The 20,617-nt window shown below is 38.8% G+C and overlaps 1 protein-coding gene across 2 annotated transcripts in view; it reads left to right on the top strand.

The window, feature by feature from the left end:
- The window catches only part of SLC38A6 (solute carrier family 38 member 6), a 44,764-nt gene extending 25,561 nt beyond the window's left edge, over positions 1 to 19,203 (top strand). For both annotated transcript variants that reach the window (XM_084288400.1, XM_084288401.1), the window contains exons 9-16: positions 4,116 to 4,181; positions 4,399 to 4,452; positions 6,183 to 6,262; positions 6,979 to 7,079; positions 11,368 to 11,492; positions 12,357 to 12,501; positions 12,620 to 12,714; positions 13,867 to 19,203. In XM_084288400.1, coding sequence (XP_084144526.1) covers positions 4,116 to 4,181; positions 4,399 to 4,452; positions 6,183 to 6,262; positions 6,979 to 7,079; positions 11,368 to 11,492; positions 12,357 to 12,501; positions 12,620 to 12,714; positions 13,867 to 13,947 — 747 coding nt within the window. In that variant the 3' untranslated portion in view covers positions 13,948 to 19,203. The remainder of the gene's footprint in view (positions 1 to 4,115; positions 4,182 to 4,398; positions 4,453 to 6,182; positions 6,263 to 6,978; positions 7,080 to 11,367; positions 11,493 to 12,356; positions 12,502 to 12,619; positions 12,715 to 13,866) is intronic.
- The last annotated feature ends 1,414 nt before the right edge of the window (positions 19,204 to 20,617 follow it).

Raw genomic sequence — 20,617 nt, 5'->3', positions numbered from 1 at the left:
TACTAGGCAGATCTAAGAGGAAAAATATTGCACCCTTTCTGCTTTTTACAGGGAAGGAGTATGTTAATGCACGTGTGTTATATGTAGTACGACCATGCAACTCACACTGTCATCAAGGTAGAGAATCAAGAATCTTTTTGGGAGCCTGGAAAAATGTTCCCCCTCTCGCCTGTCATTCTGGCCTGCATTGACTTGCATTTAATACCTGTTTTACAAAGGGATAAACAGAGTTGAAGGCAAGTTGAACAAACATGCCATCCAGGAGACCAAGGCAATCCATTAGGAACTAAACCATGTGATAAAACCAAACTTCAAAGCTGTCAAAACATCTCCCTAGGGTATCCCTGGAGAGCTGCAGTGTTTGCAGGACCTTGGGAAGTATTCTTCCGAAGTTTAACATTGAGGAGCAGCCACAACCTCTCCAGAGCTAATGGAAATTCATTTGTAATATTTATAAATTACTTTAACTTTTGACCTCTTTCCTAAAATTTATCTTAAAAAAAAAATACACAAAAAACATCACCAACAGCAACAACAGAGTTCTAACTGTAATGTTGAAATAAGTCTTGGGCTGAAGCTATTTGCAAGAGTTTTTAAACGAGTCCAGTTCTTATATTTCTTTGTGAATTTGCACAGATGTCTGAAGAAAGCTGTTCTAGTTCATGGATGCATTTGAAAGTAATTTTGGGCTCAGAGAAAGCATGTCTGTAAACAAGGCTTGCATGTAGACATGACAAGCCGTGATGATTCGAGCTAGGGTTTAGACTTGATTCTCTGTAACAGAAAAGCATGCAGGGAGTTCTAACAAAGGAGGGCACATTTCTTATGAAATGGTAAAAATTGTATGGTTGATCTTTGTTGTCAAATGACAAAGAAAGAGCCACCGAAAATCTAACTGAGGTAAAAAAAAATAAAATAATAATAATTAAAAGCTGTTACAGATATTTAACGAAAACTAATGCTCTTCAGAATATTTTATCTGACTTCTTCAGATACTGAAACTCAAAGGAATTAACTGTGGTTTAGTTTTCATATCTAATTGCTTTGAAGTGGGTGATACGTGCTGTTGAAATGGTGTTTTAGTTTACACAATGTTAATTTCTGTACGGCAGATATGCTTTAACTTATTCCAGAAGAAAGCCGGGTTAGTCATATGGAAGTAATACAATCATATTTTGCATATACAATAATTCTATGCATTTTCAAGTGCATACCATCTGTTAAGCTTTTTGCCAGCAAGCCACAGTTTTAATACAGCATGCAGAAAAGGTAGGTGCTATAGACAGCATGTCTTGGTCCCTATGGTCTGGTGAGTGCACTGAGTCAAAGGGCTGGAGACAGTTCTTGTGCTCTGCTATGGGACTTTGGCAGGTCACAGATCTCCTGTCTGGGCTTCAGCATCTTTTTCTGTAAAGTTAATACACTGTTTATAGTCGTCATTTGGAAAAAAATGAAAACACTGAGATGAACTGATGAGGAAGAAAAAACACGTATGTATGTAACTATTAATTGAAAGCCAGATTCTGTGAGGTCCTGAGCACTTTCTCTTGTTTCTGATTGTTGAATACCTTCCTGATGTGAATCCTAACTGAAGAGGAATGAAATGTGAGCATTGCACTTTTTTTATTGCCTTCCCCCTTGCTGCATTGAATATTGGTGAAGAGTAAAGACAGATTTATTTATTTATTTATTTTATGGAGACAGCCCTATTGGTAGCTTGTTCAACAAAGGTGTTAATGATTCCTGGTGGTATTTTCCTAAATCTGTTGTTTACGTTCCCAGAACAAAATGTGAGGCAGATTGGGAACCTGCCATATGTAACGAATGATGTTATACACAGAGAGCTCCTCTTTGCTGAATGCTGTTAGAACTGCTGAAATAAAGGGGTTCCTGTTCTCCCTCCATATGATACAAAAAAGCAACATCCCCTGAGAACGTTAGAACATTTTGAGACCTCTGACTTTATTTTTAGCAGTGGTTTTGGTGTGGGTTGAAAATACCCTATTTCCATTAGAATCTGTCTTTAGGTTTTGCCTCTTTTTAAGTTAAAACCAAATGTTTGTTATACTCAAAAGACAATGTTTATATGGAATAGGCTTAAAGTTCCAGAGGAGGATTGTCTGTGCTGCCTGCACGCCTGCTCAGCTCACTGAGCTGTGCTGCCAGCTTAACAACCTCTTCCTGTTGGCAACTTCATTAGAAATAAGGAGCATACTGCAATCTGGAATCCAAACAGATTTGAATAATTAAGCAGGTAGGCAAATAAAGTTACAGATTTGAAATGCATCTAGTGCATTGTCGTCTTTTGTTTCCATTTCAGTTTGTTCTTAATCCGTATCCATTTCATTTTAGAGGAATGTGCTCCAGCTTTTATGGTTGGCTTTTCTCGTCACCCTCTGACCTCTGCAATATTTATATGTAAGGTTGCTCGTTGGCTTGCTGGAAGCCCTGCACCCACACCCACCACTGCCAAGCACAGCTTATTTCCCCCCTCAGCTCCATGCAGCTTTTCATTGCTTAGGAAGCCTATTCAACCCTTAGCCAGAGCTCTGACAAAGCCTTTTACTTTGGAGCCTTCAAAATCTCTCCCTTATTTTCCCTATCTGGCTACCTTTTAAATATACAGATCTCCTTGAAAAACTATTTTGCTGTCTCATTCAGTCTCATAAATGCCTTCAGCTAGCCAAGAGCCTTGGGCATCCTGGGGAAGTATCCAGGGCTGTGGTGCAGCAGTCTGCATCTGTGTCCGAGCTCATCGCTTCTGCTCACTGCCTGAAAGGAAGAGATGGAGCAGGGGTGGCCCACATCACAGAGGCATCCGTGTATGTAAAGGCCCAAGTCGTGTTTTGGTGTTAGGTCCTTTTCTTTTTCCTGTGCTCACTCTTTGGTTGAACTTCTGGATGTACCAGCAGCATCATCTCCCTTCTTCCACCTTTCCTCGGGTGGCATTGCAGTTGACATTGCACACAGGGAGGCAGTTTGGCCGGTCAGGAAGCAAAGAAGAACAGACCTGATATGAAGCACTGCCAGTTTAATGTCAGAAACATGCTTGGAGGAATCCCATTTTTACTTTTAATCCTTTTTCACAAAGTTTACGGAGTGCTGTTGTGCAAGCTGCTTCCTGGTTCCGTTCCTTGAGTTGCAATTTGTTTGAATCCATGCAATTTAAGTTGTGTGTTATTGCCACAACACTCGGCATGTTGTGTACCTGCTATTTCCTTGCCCCCCAGTTTCTCCCGAGGTAGCATTCCCTTGCTTCTCTTGGCACTGGTGGCAAGAGAGAGCACCTAATCCTCGCTCTCTGGGGAGCACCACTTGGCTGCAAGCAAAAAGCAGATTGAGCCAGAAGAAACACTGCCTTCCATGTTATTCTTCTTGTGAATCTGAGTCTTTAATTAAGTTTTTAATTATTTGCTCTAGGCTTCAAAAGAATTATAACCTCTAAAGCCAGGCAACTACAATAGGAAATTAATTAGGGTGACGAGAGCAATATAACTATCATTTCAAACTAACCTCCTGAAAAAAGAGGTAACGTTTCTTACTTTAATTTCCCTTTGATTTTCAGCACTGTTACTTGGCAGTCCCTAAACCAGCAGGGTGTAGCTAAAGCCCCAATGACATTCTGGGACAATAATTGCATTTATTGTTTTTCCTTTGCTTTCTAGTCCAAACCATATGTTTCTGCCTTTTAAGATTAGCCCTAGGCTCTGCTCTATCTCTGTTAAGGGCTTGTCTACTTAGCGAAAGAGCCTGGGATAGCTAACACAGCAGCTATTCTGTATGGGAGGCAGTTAGTGTGGAGCACAGAGAGTGAATGCGGAGCACTGGCTGTATTTCTGTTAATGTCATAGCTCATTTCGGTACAGCACCTCCAGACAGGCAAGCCATAAGGCTGCCAGCTGTGCTTAGTGAGCAGCTGGATGGAATGGCACGGACAGGCTTTTCCTTCGAGCCCCCCTTTCTGTAGCCCAACTATCCACTAGTCAAACTAGTTGATTTACTGAGGGTGTAGCTGCCTGCTTTGTACGCCAACTGTCCATTATTATCTCTATGTATATCTAAACGTAACCTGATTTTTAGGATATCATTTGTACATTAAATATGGTGTTTTGCAGGTTATGATAAAAAAGTGGTCCATCCCTTGTCCTCTACCTCTGAAGAGTGCAATAGGACCTTTACAGGTAAGGTACATGCTGTTTTGAAGTTCTTCTAATTTTATTAATAACTGGAATACTATTTTTTTTTTTTTTACATTAACACTTTCAGAATTACTTGTGATTTAAATTCCTTCTTTTCTTAGCCATCGCAGTTTTACTGTCGAGAAACCAAAAAGTTTCACGTCTGTGGTTTGGGCTCGTTCTTTCATTATGTCATGTTTTTTGCATGTATGTCTTACAGGTTTCAAATTCTACTGCGGATTGTAAAGCAAAGCTCTTTCATCTTTCAAAGGAGGTAATCTCTACTAACAATAAGCTAACTAAAGGGGAGGGTGTTAAAGAATTGGGTTTTAATCTCTATCCAGGGTAAGCTAAACTTCTGTAAAACTAGTTATAGGCTGCTGAAATATTTCCTATACCTACTGCCAAGCGTTATCCAGTCTCTCTTTCTTTTTTTATATGAAGGCTGGGTGTCCAAGTTAGTGTTTAATGAAAACATTTTGCAAATGTGACTGAAGTATTAAGTATAACAGATTCAGCGGTGGTCAGCCTCATGATGCAGTCAGATCAAGCCAACTTCATGTGCTGGAAGTCAGTGCTGCTTGACTGTATGCACACTTTTAGTTCCTTGAAGAACAGGTTTACTGAAACTGCCTGGACCTAATCTTTGTTTTTGCTTTCCTGAAGCTAATTCTTCAGGCCTAATGCAATCTTGTGCATTTCATTGGATGCCAGCTTGGGTATTTGTTAATTATTCTGGCATTTAAATTGTGTCACCACCCACTATGTCTTGCAGGAGAGGAAGTATTATAGGATCATGGAATCATTTAGGTTGGAAAATACCTCTAAGATCATCAAGTCCAACCGTTCACCTGGCACTGCCAAGCCTACCATTAAACCACGTCCCTAAGCACCACATCTGCACGTCTTCTAAATACCTCCAAGGGTCGGTGACTCAGCCTGGGCAGCCTGTTCCAACAATTCACCACGCTTTCAATGAAGAATTTTTTCATAATATCCAACCTAAACCTTTCCCTTGGCACTCTAATCTCTGCTGGTTGAAGAGGAAGGGGAAAAGAGAAGACTAAGTTTGGGAAAGGCCTATAGCGTATTGGAACTCAAGAGGGCTGCAGTTGGTTGCATTTGTCTGAAAGAACAAAATCTGCCCCCCACCCCAAAAAAAAAAAAAAAAAAAAAAAAAAAAAAAAGAAAGCTTGGGCAATGCAAACATCAGACAAATGTAAATGTAGAACAAAGAAGAAATTCTGTTTTGACCAGAAGCGTCTACCATGATGTTACAGCTTTTGGTCTGGCCTTTTGTACTTTGTAGAATCTATACTGGGTTTTGCCTTTTTAATTTTATCAATTGAAAGTGGCATATTTTTTACCAGTATGGACCTTGTTGTAGTTCAGGTTATTTTATACTTTAATTGCTACTTGGCAATTAAAGTAAGCTACAGGAGATGATTCATCTCTGCTAGTACAAGTTTTTGAAATAACATACCACTAATTGTGTGGTTACAACTTTAATTATGTAACTCTTTTAAAACTTCAGATGCTAAACCATGTTATGTTTGCTGGATGCTGTATCCATTTTTTAATGAAATGATGAGAAAATAGTGAAGTCAGGGTTAAGGGAGTCAATAATTTGATAGGTAGCTATGGATATTGAAATTTAGAAAACTTAGAAAATGTCATGGTTGATACACTGACTCGGGGGCGAATCCTACTCTTACGTAAGGTCTTGGCCTCTCAGTTGTTAGCTTGTTGACATGCTGTCTGATGACCTCTCCTGATCATGAAATAGTAAGCTGGGAACAGCATCTGAAGAAATACCAGTTGAAAAGGTCCAGTTCTGTGGAACGATTCAGAGGCACCATTCTGCATTGTGAAGATTTATCTTGAAGCATTAATATGGAAAGATTTTGTCTTCCAAGACTTGCACTGAACTCTGAATTAATTCAGATAATTTTCCAACCATCCGTAATAACAAACAACCTAAAGTATGTTCTTCTTCTATTTTAGAGTGCTTATGCAATACCAACTATGGCCTTCTCTTTTCTCTGCCATACCTCCGTCTTGCCGATTTACTGTGAGCTCCAGAGGTAATATATGAAAACACAGGCAACATTAAAATATAATGGTAGCTTTCCTGCTATATTTTCCCTAAATCAATCAATCCTGAATGTTTTAGTCAGTGTTGTCAAGCAATGCAAAGTCAGTAGCCTTCATGTTTTTGGGAGGTGTACAGCTCTAGTCTGTACTGGCTTTTCCTCTCTTACAGGAGAGAAAAGTAGCAAATATGGTTCCATCAGCAATGTCAGTACATTGTCCTGGCCATCTGGAGAAAAAAGGTCATTTGCTAAGGTACTTACTAGTTAGTTTTTATTGCTGTAACTGAATCTGCATTTCACCAGATTCAGTGGATTTTGGCCCAAATTCCCTTCCTGTCTCTGGATATATATCATCTTTTATAAATCAAAACTTTGATTTAAATAAATAAAATAAATTATATATATATACACTCACATATATCACTCTGGCATGTCTAAATTCCCTACCACAGGGGGACAGTGTTTGTTGTCTGCATGGAAAGTGCACTTTAATTGCAAGATTAAAAATACTTTAAGAAAAACAAGTGTTACTAAGAACATAGACTCAGCAAATAACCGTGGCCATAAATTAAGAATATGGTTTCTTATGAAAGGCTAAATACTATGTTTTTTTTAATAATGTAGATTGCATGTTGTCAATGGTTCACATTAAACAACACTCATTTTCTTTTTTTTTTTTTTTTCTTTTTTTTTTTTTTTCATTTTAGTCCATCCAAAAGTAGAATGCAGAATGTAACTGTCACAGGAATTGGCCTGAGTTTCCTAATTTACTTTATGTCTGCTTTGTTTGGGTATCTGACATTTTATGGTAAGTATGTTCTCCAAGTATTCTCTAGAATGCAGGCTAATAATAAATGATGCATGCATTGTCTGGAGAACTTCAGACTTGTTTATGCATTGATACACTTAAATCCTCAGAAATCTTGGTCCTGTGAAGACTTAAGGATATGCCTAATACTGCAAAGTGCTACAATCTTACTGACTTCTCAGAGTATAAGTGAAAGTCATGGACTGTGAGAGAAATTTTGAGATCTGGTGGCAGAGTCTGCTGGTCCAGCAAGTTTGAAACCTCTTTTCTAAGGCTGTATCTTCAAGCAAAATTCAAAATGTCTATTAACCCTGTGATATCCCCACTTGTTTTGTGGTCTCAAAGTAGCGCTGAGGCTGCTGCCTTTTATGTAAGGGTTGTGACCTTCAGCAAGCTAGCCCTGATGTCAGGGAGACGTCAAGGTTTGTAGTCATGTTTGCCTTGTCTGATACAGCTTGGGTACAAAGCATGTATTGCTTCCTTGTTTTGTTTCTGTCTTTTTACAAATTTATCAGAACTAGCACTAGCTATTTCACTCAGAATCTGCTGGAAGTTTAGTTCCTTTCCTAAAATAACAGGAAGTTTTATTTTAAAGGATTGCACAAAGCGACTTCTTTGTGTTACCTTTTCTTCATGCACAAGGTAAAGATAACCCAGAGGACTCCAGAAAAAATAAGCAAGGAAGATGAGAAAATTAAAAGGGCTGAATCAGACGAAAGGTCCATCTAATTTTGTGGCTTGACTTCAGTGGAGGGCAATGATGAAAGGCTAGGGAAGAAAAAATTTTAAGCGTAAGATTTGAGTTGGTCTTCCTCGTACATGCTTCCCATCTTCAATAATTTGTGTTCCATGTGGGTCCTGAGCTGGAGGTGGTATCTGTTTGATAGGTGTTCTGAACCAAGAAACACACATTTCTTAGAGATGTTTTCGACATAATACCTGATAAAGTAAATATACCTTTTTATTATCAAACAGAAAAGTGGCAATGAAACTGTCCCTGCTAAATTCTACGGATATCTTCCAGTTCCATTTGCTATATAGAGCTTACATGACAATGTACTTGAGTATCAATTTAATAACCCTGTGTTTGGACTCTTGTATACTTCTGGGCATAGTTTTTCAGTTGAGTTAAAAGACAGGTGACTGCTATTCTTGTGTTTTGCAAATACTCAGATTTCCAAACTCGTAGATAGTGACTTTTTTTTTTTAAGGTCCGTCAGAATCTTGGCAGAAGTAGGTGTGCGTCTGTTTCATAAAGCAATTTTAGCAGTCTTATGTAACAGAGCTAGCAGCTGTTTTGTCATCTTCTGAACGGTTAGCAGTTTGAGAGTGTTTTCATTATTGTCATATAATGTCACAATGGTGCCATTTCTAGGAAATGTCATTTATCTCCCAAGCATCCTGCTTTAAATTTGTTATGCTGTGTTTTGCTTAATGTAGTACACGTTTTCAGATTGGGTTGCCTCTGCTTAGTGATCTGTCTTCTGCAGTTGTATCATGCAAATGACATCATGTAAGTGCATCACAGTCACCTATATGGATTCTTCTAATCTATTCTGAAAACTCACCCTTTATATGGGATGATCACATGCTAGCCTGTCTGGATTGGAATGAATAAAAATTCTTATAAGGACAGTAAGACAATTACACTGAAGTATTCTGATTAGGATTCCCCTCTCCTTTTCAGAGTGTTTTACATTTCTTGGTCATGGCTTTGAGATAGTGCTTGACAAAGCAGCAAGAATGTTGGCTTTCAGCAGCTAGCAATTCCAAATTTCTAGGAAGTTTTGCACCTTGTTTTCCAAGTATTAGTGTATGTCTGACCTTAACTGTCTAAAAATGTTCCCCTGATACTCAGAATCCTTACATCCTCAGAAAAATTACATGGGGAGTCTTGAAACCCCTAAAAGAGTATAGGCCACTGTTAACATTTCCTTATTTAATTAACTGTCTCCATATGATTTGTAGGAAAATATAATTTTAAGTGCCACTGTGATTCAGGAGTCAGTGCAGGATAACCATCTGTCTCCGGATGAGATCTCAACAAGAAGATCAAAGAAAAAATAGTGTCCTAGAGACAGTCCCAATTCCCATCACCTTCAGTGTCATGGTTTCTCTGGGGCAAGGCCTTTTGACTGCAGATTTCTAGTCTGCCTCACTGTGACCATTTCTGGTTTTCTGCAAGCCTGATTTGTTTTAGTAACTGACTCAAGAGCCTAAAACACCAGAACCAATAGTAAATGTCTGTAAGATATTACTTTTTTCCCTTGCAAGCTTCTGCTCCTTTTTTAACTTTCTGGTTGTCTTGTTTAATTAACTTACTTCTTTAAATAGAGAGAATCTGTTCTCTGTTCCTAAAACACTAGTCCAAGAAAATGCAAACCATTTTATTTTAAATTGAAAACAATAACAACAACAACAAAAAAAGACTTTGAAATGAGACATATTTCATTTTTTTGTGGTTCAGAAGTTTTATAGTGTTTTCTGCAGCTTTGAAATTTCATACACTGACTGGACATTGGTGAAAACGTGGTCTATTCTGAACTCCAAAAGTGCATACGTGGTCAAAGGAGCAGGCTGCTTTCTGGACTCTGACTTTTGCTGTCAGTTTAGCAGTAGTGAAGCTTTTCAGGTTAAAAGGGCAAATGTCTTAGACAAAGGTGAAGGATGCAGGTAGTGCATGATACTGTAGTAATTCTGCAGTAGACTGGTGTTGCAAAGTTAAATATGCACATGATGGAGATCACAGAAGATTCACACTCTGAAGAAAGTAGAGCTGTGATATGAAAGCTTTTGGTGTCGGTTGTTACCAACACAGTCCTCTGTTGTTCTTTGAGTGCTATAGGAAACCAAACTGTCAGCCTTTAGGTGTCATTATTTTGCACTTTGCCTCTGTTTGGCGTGAAGGAAAATCAGTCTCAAGTGTCAATATATATATATATTTTTGTTGTTAGAAATTCCATTTAAAAGTATACCTGACGCTAAATATTCTTCTCCATGTCATGCAGCAGTACACCAGTGTTCTGGTGTATGTGTATATATATATGTGTGTGTGTATATATATATAGAGAGAGGCAGCGGATAAGAAAAGCACATACCCTAGTATAGTTCTTAACATTTCTTCCTTTAAATTAAATTGCAGCTTTTATTTCAAATCGTGAAATTTTACCTCACATATCACTTAATGTTTCTGGAAAAATAAAAAAGGGAAAATGCATTTCAGTCAGTTTAGCAAAGTGAATTTGTTCCTGGTTTCTAGTAGAAGAAAAGTAATCTGGTGTTGTCTGTTTCATACAAACAGAACAAGTTTTACAGTACTGTATGCTTGGCTTCGTTTCACATATCCCTTTTCTTTACTCAGCAGACTGAGCAAAACTAATACAATTTGTATTTCACACTACTGAAGATTTTTTACTTTTCAAAAGGTATTTGTGAACAGGTTTGTACAGCATCTGTACCAAACTAGGTCCTAACCGAAACGAGTCTGCAAATTGAACTGTAGCAGCCTCCATGCAGGTATTTGGAGCCTAGAAAAGTAAATCTAGATGTTACAGTATTGCTGACGTGTTAGGATTGGAAGAGTTGTGTGACGACTTAATCAGTCAAGTTGCATTTTCTTTGTTTATTAGTGAAATGAAGCCCCTGCTTAAGTTTCAGGCCCTTTGTCGAGTGTCAGTGTATCTGGTAGACCAGACTTAGACTAAACCCACATTTTAATTTATGAATGGTACTTTTTGTTATCTGTTCAAAATATTCCTATTGAAAAGATTTAAGACTTGTGGATACCAGTATCTGTACATTTTCTTCAGTTCTATGTGAGATATTTTCAGGAGTTTTCTAGACTTAACCTGTGTTGTTAGCTCACTAAAACTTGTCTTTTATTTTAAGCCTAGCTAATGTGGCAAAATTCAGGTAAGTTTAAACATTGTGTGAATAGTGAGTGGACTGCAAGTTTCAGAAAATGTATCTACAAGGTTGGAATATCTTTTTAATCCTTCCTCCTCCATATTTGTATCTTCTCTTAGATGGCTTTGGTTTCAGCAAAGGTTCTATAGGGTCTTGTAGGGTCTTGCGTTTTGAAGGTTTTATTATTATTATTTTTAAGTTTTCTCTGGGTTATGTATCAATTAGAGCTGGTATATCAGCGAAGCTTCTGTGTACCCCCTCCCGCTCTGCATTACTTTCATGCAAAATGATCAATTTGAACGTAAGCTTAATATGCGTTGCTAATTATTTCACTGTTAGATCTCAGCCAATTAAGAAAATAATTCATTTTTCTGTTTTTCAGACAAAGTGGACTCTGAATTGCTGCAAAGTTACAACAAGTACCTGCCACATGATACTGTCATCCTGACTGTTAAATTAGCCATACTGTTTGCTGTGCTTTTGACAGTCCCTCTAATCCACTTCCCTGTAAGTACTCCTAAAAATTTTTAAGCTGGCATAAGCAATGGTAACACTAACGCTTTGCAGACTGCAATATTTGAGTCACATCTAGTCTTGTGTATCTTATTCACTTGTCAAGTGATTGATCAAAGACCACATATTTGCATATGTTCCATGAGAGCTCCAAAATAACAACTAACCACTAAGCTAATTTGTGCTCTTGAGACAGATTTCAGATTAAAACTAGCCCACAGCATTGTTTTTAATTTAGAGAATTCAGAACTTCTAAAGTTTATTTAGTTTGATTTTTTTTTTTTCCTCTTAAATTGAGTTTTGCTGACTTGGATTTTCCTTTCTACATGCACGCACACAAACATACTTACACTTGAAAACTCAATTTCATTGTAAATTGAAAACACATATTGACTTATTTCACCACTGGAAAAAAAATACTTTAGCTTATCAATACCACGGTAGGTTTAAGAGAATTCATTCAGTTATGACAAAAAATAAAACCAAAAAACAACAGTTAAAACTATGTATATATAATTGATGTGTAGATTACATACAAGTTGGCAGCTGTGTTACTTCCTAACAGGCATGCTCAAAGAGAGACAAAAGATTATCCCCCAAACCTTTTATTGTCCATGCAAATAAGGAATTGTTCCTTAAGACTAAGGGCCCACATGATAAATATTGCCTCAATACTTCAGTTATTTCCATGCTACAGAAAGACAAAACTTAATTTAACTCTTAGCAAATTATTTTTGCATTTTGATTTAAAATGTTCTTTCACATCTGAAATGATAAAATTCTTGTTTATGAAATTGAAATAAGATTAAAATAAATGCATTTATTTACAGATGCAATGTTTCTCTTCCTTTTATGCAGGCAAGGAAAGCAGTATTGATGCTATTTTTCTCTCATCTTCCTGTGTCATGGATTTGCCATATCTTTGTCACTTTAGCACTGAATACAATCGTTGTGTTGTTTGCAATGTATGTGCCAGACATTAAAAATATGTTTGGAGTAGTTGGTAAGTTGTGTTGTGTTTTTTTTTTTTAAATTATTTTTATTCAATAAATTCAGTATTATGATGAGCTAGTATATTTGAATCTTGCTCCAAGTAAAATCTTACTTTCTGTTTTTTAAAGGTTCAACCACATCAACATGTTTGCTTTTTGTATATCCTGGACTATTTTATCTGAAGCTTAGCAGAGAGGACTTTCTATCTCCACAGAAACTTGGGGTATGCTTTATTCCACTTGTGCTAATTATATTTAAAGAGGCTTATTCTAGATACATCTTAATGCACTGTAGAGCATGTAATCCAAGGGGCAAAGTTCCTGTTTTCATTGCAGTTCGCAAAATCTGTGAGCGTTTTCTTTTATCTTTCATGTTAGCTCTGCTGTTTCTGAAACTCCGTTTTTTACAAGACCTCTTAGAGTAGCAGTATGTCTGTGGGCTGGACCACTGATCCGAATACATGCTTTTCCCTGTAGTTTTCAGATGTCAACTTTTAATCCAGTTTCTCCTTGTTTTTTACGCATTACTCTGATGTTATTTGGGCAGCTGGGACAAAGCCAAACTGCATTTAAGTGAAACAGTGTTTATGCTTGTTTTCAGTGTAAGCCTTCTGGAAAACATGGTGATTTTTTTTTTCTTTATGGTTTCTCTTTTGGCACAGTATGTTAAGCTCAAGTTGGAATTTGTGCAGCAGCCTGCTTTTTGTGCTGTTACTCTGCTTCTCTTCTTTTTAACCACTGATCAGCAGAACAACTCTGTGACAGTGTCTAAAATGCCAACAAACTGCTTATATGTAGACTATCTGATACTCCTATGATTCACAGGGCTGCTCTTTTGTTGATAAAATAGAGAACCTGGAAGAAAATCTTGTGATGAGGCTCTTCTGACCATTTAAAGTCTTGATTAGTTACAAAAAAACTGGGGCCTTGTTAGAAATTCACAATCTGTTTTGAACTGTGGTTTTCTTATGGTGAATTGGCTGTTCAGAAATAAAGAATCCATTGTCATTTAAATTTTGGTAAAATACAAATTCAGTTTCTTAACTCATTCAGAGCTCTAAAGGGCTAAATGTTTGTTTGTCTTTGTTTGTTTGTTTTGTTTTGTTTGCAAACAGGTCCATCTATGCAGTTTTCATACTGATACTGTGAGCAAACTAAACTGTTCTGGGAGTTTCAAGTGAAACTGTCTCAGAGCAGACTTAGTTCCATTTTACCCTAAGCAGACACCTTGTATTTGAAGACTGAATAATTGCAGCATAAAAAAATTATTTGAAAAGACCTGTCCTTACAGGTTTTTTCATCATCAGTCATAAGCTTTAGAAATGTAAAATGCTTTCTTCAGTAAAACATTAATTTTTCTCTTTCTTTCTTCACAGGCATGTGCACTGGTTATTTTTGGCATTTGTGTTGGTCTTCTCAGTTTAGTTCTAATAATTTTCAATTGGATTAATCAGTAACAGCATATTGTTACTGTCTGAAGTGGGCTTCAGGAGGACATCAAGAACCAGAGATATGTCAAAACTACTGAAATGAATGTTGAACATCCCAAAGAAATCACTGTCGAAGAAATAATCCTCTTTTTTTAGTCCATTAGTAATGTTCCTTCTTTAATCTTGAGAAGGAACTCTCCAGTTATTGCACAATAAGTCTTTGCCATTCTAAAATATTAGTTTTTAATGATGTAATCATGACAGGTAAAAAGATCTCTTGAGAATTTCTGCAATGCAAAAACAGTTTAGCGCACATGGTGAACAAAAGCAGAACCTTGAAATAACTTTTCTTTTAGAGAGAATGATATGGACAGATTTTATATCAATCATGATGTGCATGCCACACATTATCCTAACAGTGAAAGACTTCTGTTGCTTGAATAATTTCCAAAACTTCAGCCAGTTCATATTAAGAACTTCCTGATTCCAAATGTTTACCCTAATTTATCCAAATATGGATTCAGAAACCCAAGAGCCTTAGCCCAGTTTAATGGGCACATCGTGGTAATTGTTTTCTTGAATACAGTTTTATACCTCTGTGTACTTGAATCTTATTGAAGTAATTTTTAAATTAGATGCTTTTTCCCGTCTAGCTTAATAGGTTTTAGTAGCATTAGGAAGTCTCAAAAGTCTCAATTTTCAAGTTAAAAATAGATATCTTTCAATTAATGTCTGCTTTTGAATGTTATTCAATTTACCTCAGTATTCCTGATGGTGGAAAATGTTTTTTTTTCTCTCTTACTCCCATTTCTACTAGTGTTTCATGTTTGAAATAGAGCATATCTAAATGTTATTTACTGCTGTGTGTCAGAGGAGGCTTGGGCTTGAAATGTGAAATTCTGCCTGTGTCAAAGTCAAAGGAAATTTTACGTTTATGGAACCTTAGTTTTACCCCAGATCTCTAAACTTTAATGTAGCCTTCTGTAATTCTTTCTTGGCCTAAATGGAATGTGACTGCAATTTTCAACACCAACTGGGCTCTGCCATGTGTGGTATTGGGTGCCCACCACAAAAGTTCCTCATATCTTCCACTGCTTTCATTCTACTAACATCATGGTAAACCTTCTTAAATTTGTTACTATCAGGTGGAATAGGATGGCTTTAAAATACCCTAATCTCTTTAGAGACTGTGTGCCCTAAAGAAGTTAAGCCTCCACAGGAATGGCTTGTGTAAAGTTAAGAAATTAGACCTCAGACTCAAATGGCTTGATTTAGAGAGTGGGAAAGTTCTTCATTATTTCCAGATGCAGTATTTCTTTTAATTTAGGTTAGCACTTCTACATCTGAGAATTGGTATAAGACACAAACAAAACACAGCAAAGTAATTTATCTATGTCATTTGGAAGCAGCTAGTAAGCGCCATTTATATATATTTTTTCTGTCCGTAAAGTGCACAGCTAGTGCACCTTTCTCTAGCTAGAAAATCCCGCTGAAACAATTCTGTTTATATGTTGATGTATGTTTTATCATTTGGAATAGGGAAGATGCCCCAGTAAAATGGCATTCCTAACTTCTTAGCAGTGGGTCTGTGCTATTGAGCTGCAGTGCAAACAGATCACTCAACTTTCGGGATTTCACTTCTGATAGATGGCCTGAAGGCATCCAGGTGGTGTTGGTTGTGCAGCTTGGTACTGCTTCAGGAATCCTTTGTGCCTGGGGAATTTAATTCTGCTTAGGAGTTTAATACAGAAATAGACTTGATTGGTGAGGCACAGGCATTAACTCAGAAGTTTTGTTAGAATCCCCATTCTGTAGGAATTGGTACGCTATATTCTGGAAAAGATTGCAGTCATTTTTATCACAGAGCTTCTAGAAGAGGTCTCACGATGCAAGGTGAGCCATCTAAGAGTTTGTCACTACCAGAAACAGCGTGTTCACTCTTGGCCAGAAGGTCACAGCTACTTCTACAGCATCAGCACTGGTGGTGGCTCAAGCGGGTAGAGGGAGTGGGACTGCCTTTTTGAGCAGCAGCAGCTGTTAGATGAGAATATTTTTCTCAGAAATCTCATACTTGACCTCCTGAAGCAAGCTGTGTACGCAGAGCATGTCTCCAACTTGAGAGGTCTCTGGCCTCCTGGGATCCGAGGGGTCAATCAGACAGCTTCTCAATGTTGTGTGAGTATTAGGGACAGAGGCTCTACAGCTTGCCTTTGTTCTTGCAGTTCTTTTTCAACTCTGCATAACCAGGTATAGCCACCTTACTGGCTGTGGCTACCCTGTAATTGCTGATGACAGGCTTTGGGGTTCACTATAGGGGTGAACTATAGGGGTTCAGCCACGCTGGGTATCCCTGGCAGCAGTGTAAGAAGCTAAAAATCTACTTTATTAAAGTGTATCTTGAGAAATCAATGATAGCAGTAGATCAAGAAATTATTTTCTGACTGAACCAAAACTTTTTAGGAAACAGGAGACGTGTCAATGAAGTACAGATTACTTTTTTTTTCCAGACACTAGGAATTAGGAGGAATATTTCTTAGAATTGGGAGGTTTTATGGAAATTGTTTCTCATTTATTATATGCTCATGTAGCAAGTGGAAGTTGTTAGACATCATTGCAGTCACTTTATTTTAAACTCTAAACAGCAGGACTTAACAAAGAAGATTTATATCATCTGTGAAGGTGCTGAAAGTTGACAAAGTTTTGTTAAGCCTTTGCTCTTACTTTCTGCCCCTGAAAAAGCTGAGTCTTGCCCTGCACTGCAATCCTCTGCTCATACATAGACAGCTGGGTTTGTGTGCATCTTGTTAAAAAACGGGGACTCACAGAATACCTGAAATAAGGTGTCAGTTTTACAGTTGATCCCTGTAACGCTATGGAAATCACTACATGATTGTTTTTAATCCATGGGTACGCAAGCCTGGCTATTAACTAACTGTCCTGGTAGGTAGGCTCTGGAATGATGAATACCAGTGTGTGAAGTTAATACACCGTGAGGATGAAGGGAAGCAATTTGCACCTCTGCTGGAGCTCTGTTACTACATTTTGACTGCAGTGCAGGAAGGATAGGAGCACATTGCTGTGCAGAATGCGTGTTATCTTCTACTTGAAAAGAGCTGGAAATACTGCTGCTTTTAAGAAGCTTGGATGATACGTAACTTAAAATGTGGGGAGAGGGGCAGAAAGAGAAAGGACTTCGAAAAAGGTGCAAGCGTTTTCCGCTATGAAAAAACAGAGTAACTATTTTTAACCTCTGAATCTCTCTCTGTCTTCTGTTCATTATGGCTGTGTAAGGCTTTCACTACAGTTGTACACAAGCGTGAGGTTTTTTGAGCTAAATGTATACCCACTCTGGAGCTTTCTGCTGACTCATGTGCTGCTAAATATATTTTTCTTCTTGTGTACGGACTTTTTTTGGCTATATTTCCACATTTCTAAATTTTAGTGGTTCTACTTTATTATCTGTAGCTACCATTTCTGAACTCACTTGGCAAAGTTGCCTTTCCCCAGCTGAACAAGAAGAACAATGTAGAGATGAAAATTATTTGGTAGCCTTTGATTTGTTTTCACTCGCTCTCCTATTTCGATACCTTGCCAGTTTAAAAGCTGCTCACACTTCAGATAGACTGTTATAAGCTGGATGTGGAAGGTGTGTCAACAGTATTACAGAAATGAGCGCTGCTAATCAAGAGTGTTCTTAACCTGTCTTTGTATTGTGACAAACACTTGTGTTTTACTCCCATGTTTCTAAGCAGTTTGCATCTTCATGCTCGTTTTCATTGCAGCAAGTTTGTTTAAAATTCTCTCATGGCCCTGTGTAGTGAAAACTGAGACACTGAAGCCATCCTGCCCTCTCTCCATTGCTCCTTTCCCCTTCCCCTCCATTTCAGTTTTGCATTAATGCCAGTTCTGTGGCACTGGGCAGGAGCGTGCCATTAGTTGAGCACTCCACATGGTTATTAATGGGGAGTGCAGTGTGGGTGAAAGGTCTGCCTTTAGTCATGCCTTGTGGCTCTGGTTTTCACTAGGTGTCCACAGGGGGTCATTGCCAAAGGCCAGGACTAGATGCAGGCAGGGCTTTTTGGTGTGTGCCCGTCATGTCTGTCCTTGTAAGAATTTCTTTTTTTGGAACATGGAGACATGTTAACTTTGTAACGGGAAGCCTGTGCTGATCTGGAGTTCTTAAATCATTTTTGTCACACGGAGCGTACTCAAGGTGCTGTATTTCCTGCCCCTACAATCCTCCTAATGAGGACGAAAACGTGATGGTCCAAGTGAGCTGCTAGGGCAAGTGCTAAATCCTACCCAGCTTGTAAACACATTGTTTCCATGAGAGAGGATATGGGCTTGTACTTCATTACTGTGTTACTGGTGCTGCACAAATTACCACTTTGGTGTGGATCTGGAAGTCAGTGCTCCAAACGTGTTCCAGTCTCATTTAAAATAAATTCCTAAAATTAATTTTAGGATTAATTGTAAAGAACATGAAGTATTTTCATTAGCATCTGCTGGTGCTCTTTCAGTATTACATAGGATACGTGAGGACAGAATCGTGCCTGTTTTGGATACAAACAATTAATTGCTTCACCATCAATGCAGATGTGTACCTTTCTCGTAAGCCAGCTCCTAAGCTCTTACTGAGCCAAAGTGAGGTTCAAAATTCTGAATCCTGCTAATTCAGCAGCCTGGGATCTTTATTTGGCTTACATTGGTAATTGTATAAACAATAGAAAGGGATGGGCGTTTTACCACTGCATCACTTGCAAATGCTTGAGGATAATCAAGTTGTTTCCAAATGTCCCTACGGAGATGGAGATTAGTGTTACCTCTGTAGTGGGCATCCTAATGTGCTCTCAGAGATTCAACTTCCAATCAGACCAGGAGCTAAAGTAACATTGATTGCTGCAGAACTCCTTTCCTAATTAGATTTAACACTTAGCCCAAAATTGTTGTTTTACAGTTGACTTCAATGTTGAAAGCATTCATTATAGTTGTTCTGCGTACTGAGAAACCTTGAGGCACATCACTGCCTAATGACTGCCAGTGGCAGAACGTTTTCAGTGTTAAAAAAGAGCTGCCTAACTTCCACAGTTTGTGGTGATGTTTTTTGTGTTTGTTTTTCAGTTGTGCTCATTCAACCGTGCTTAATGTGGAGCTGAAATTCTGTTGAAAATAAAAAATAATCATCTGTATGTAAAAAATGCCTAGCTGATGTCTGACCTGTGTGTTGTGCAACATGTTTCCTATTCTGAATTCCCTGTGGAACAGCTCGGGTATGTTCCGAAAAAGCAGAAAATAAAGAACAGTATTTGCATAACTCATTTGTTTGTCATCTTTCTTTCCCCGTGCCATGTGTGTAGCCTGCCCACTTAGCAAAGCAAACCCAGTGCTGGGTTCTCTGCCCTCGGTTCCTGAAGTGTTGCTGTTAGCCCCAGCTCAGGCTGTAACATTTCTCTAGCCAGGGCAGGGAGATTTCCTTAAAATCATTCCAGCAGTGCCTCGTTTGGTGTGTTCTCCCGTGTAATCTTGTGTGATCCCCTCTCTGAGTGCTGATGTCTTGCAGCACCCAGCTCGCAATGAATGTGAGACGTGCTCCAGGAGGCTGCTGCTCATTGATCCTCTAGGACCTGTCAGCTCTCAGCAGAGTTTGAGCTATGCTCTCCAAAATGTAAAGGGTGAGAGAAATGCAGTAGGCTTCCTCACAGGTATTGGTTTCAGCCACAGCAACCCTGACTCTGCTTTGCTCCTGTGAAATGAGAACCAGCAGAAGAGATGTGAGCAGCCACAGCCACACAGCGTGCCCTGTGCCAGTGCTGCCTCCAGGCATGGATGGTGGGAGCTGGGCAGGGCAAAGCAGGTGGAAAACTGGAAAACTGCTCATGGAAACTTGCACTGGAAGGGCCTTGTTGTGTGGCAAGGTGAGGGGTGGTTGGCAAAGGCAGAACATTTCTCTAAGGAGCGGTAGCAAGAGGGGTGGTGGCTGTGCTGGAAGGGCTCTGGGGCAGGGCCCTGCTTTGAGGCTGTAAATCACAGAGCTCTCTGATTGTTGTCCAGGTTGACAAGCTGCGAGCACAACCCCAAGCACCCTGCAAAGTCTAAGGGAGTCCTGAACTGAATAGGAGAGAAAAATGGACAAACCTCATCACTGTACTACTGGCTCAATTCCAGAGCTGTATGAATGCGACTGTGCTCGTCACATGGAAATGAGCATCAGCAAATTTGTGTTTACTTAATAACATTTGCCCCAACTAGAATTGGTACCAAATAGCCCCAGAGCTGCGTTTTTCAAGTGCAATGCTTTCTTTTGTCCTGCACCACAACAGCTGCTTATACCTGTTTCTGTTGCTGAGTGGGTCCTGTCCGGGCTTGGCATTTCACTTGCCTCCAGCATAGCTGCTCGCATGTTAGTGGTTTACACAGCAGCCCTAAGACGCCAGGCAGCTCGCTGCACCTGGTTTAAATTTAAAGCTCGTTTGCACATGATGTCACACTTTTATTGTCAGCATGGTGAAGGTCAAGACAGTTCATTTTGGGAAGGTTTGCATTGTTGAGTCTTTACAGCGCAGCCATTAATGCCTTAACCATCTGAGTTATATTTCAGTTTTCTGCCATGATGTAATCAAAGGCACTAGATTTATACGAAGAACAGGAGGTTGGTGTGGTAGCTAATCAGCCTGGGTTGCAGAACTACCTTTCTGGA

This window comes from Netta rufina (assembly GCF_964035555.1).
Source record: "Netta rufina genome assembly, chromosome: 5".
In the NCBI taxonomy this organism is placed as follows: domain Eukaryota; kingdom Metazoa; phylum Chordata; class Aves; order Anseriformes; family Anatidae; genus Netta; species Netta rufina.
Note: the sequence above shows the minus strand (reverse complement) of the source record. Positions and strands in the feature narration are given on the sequence as shown.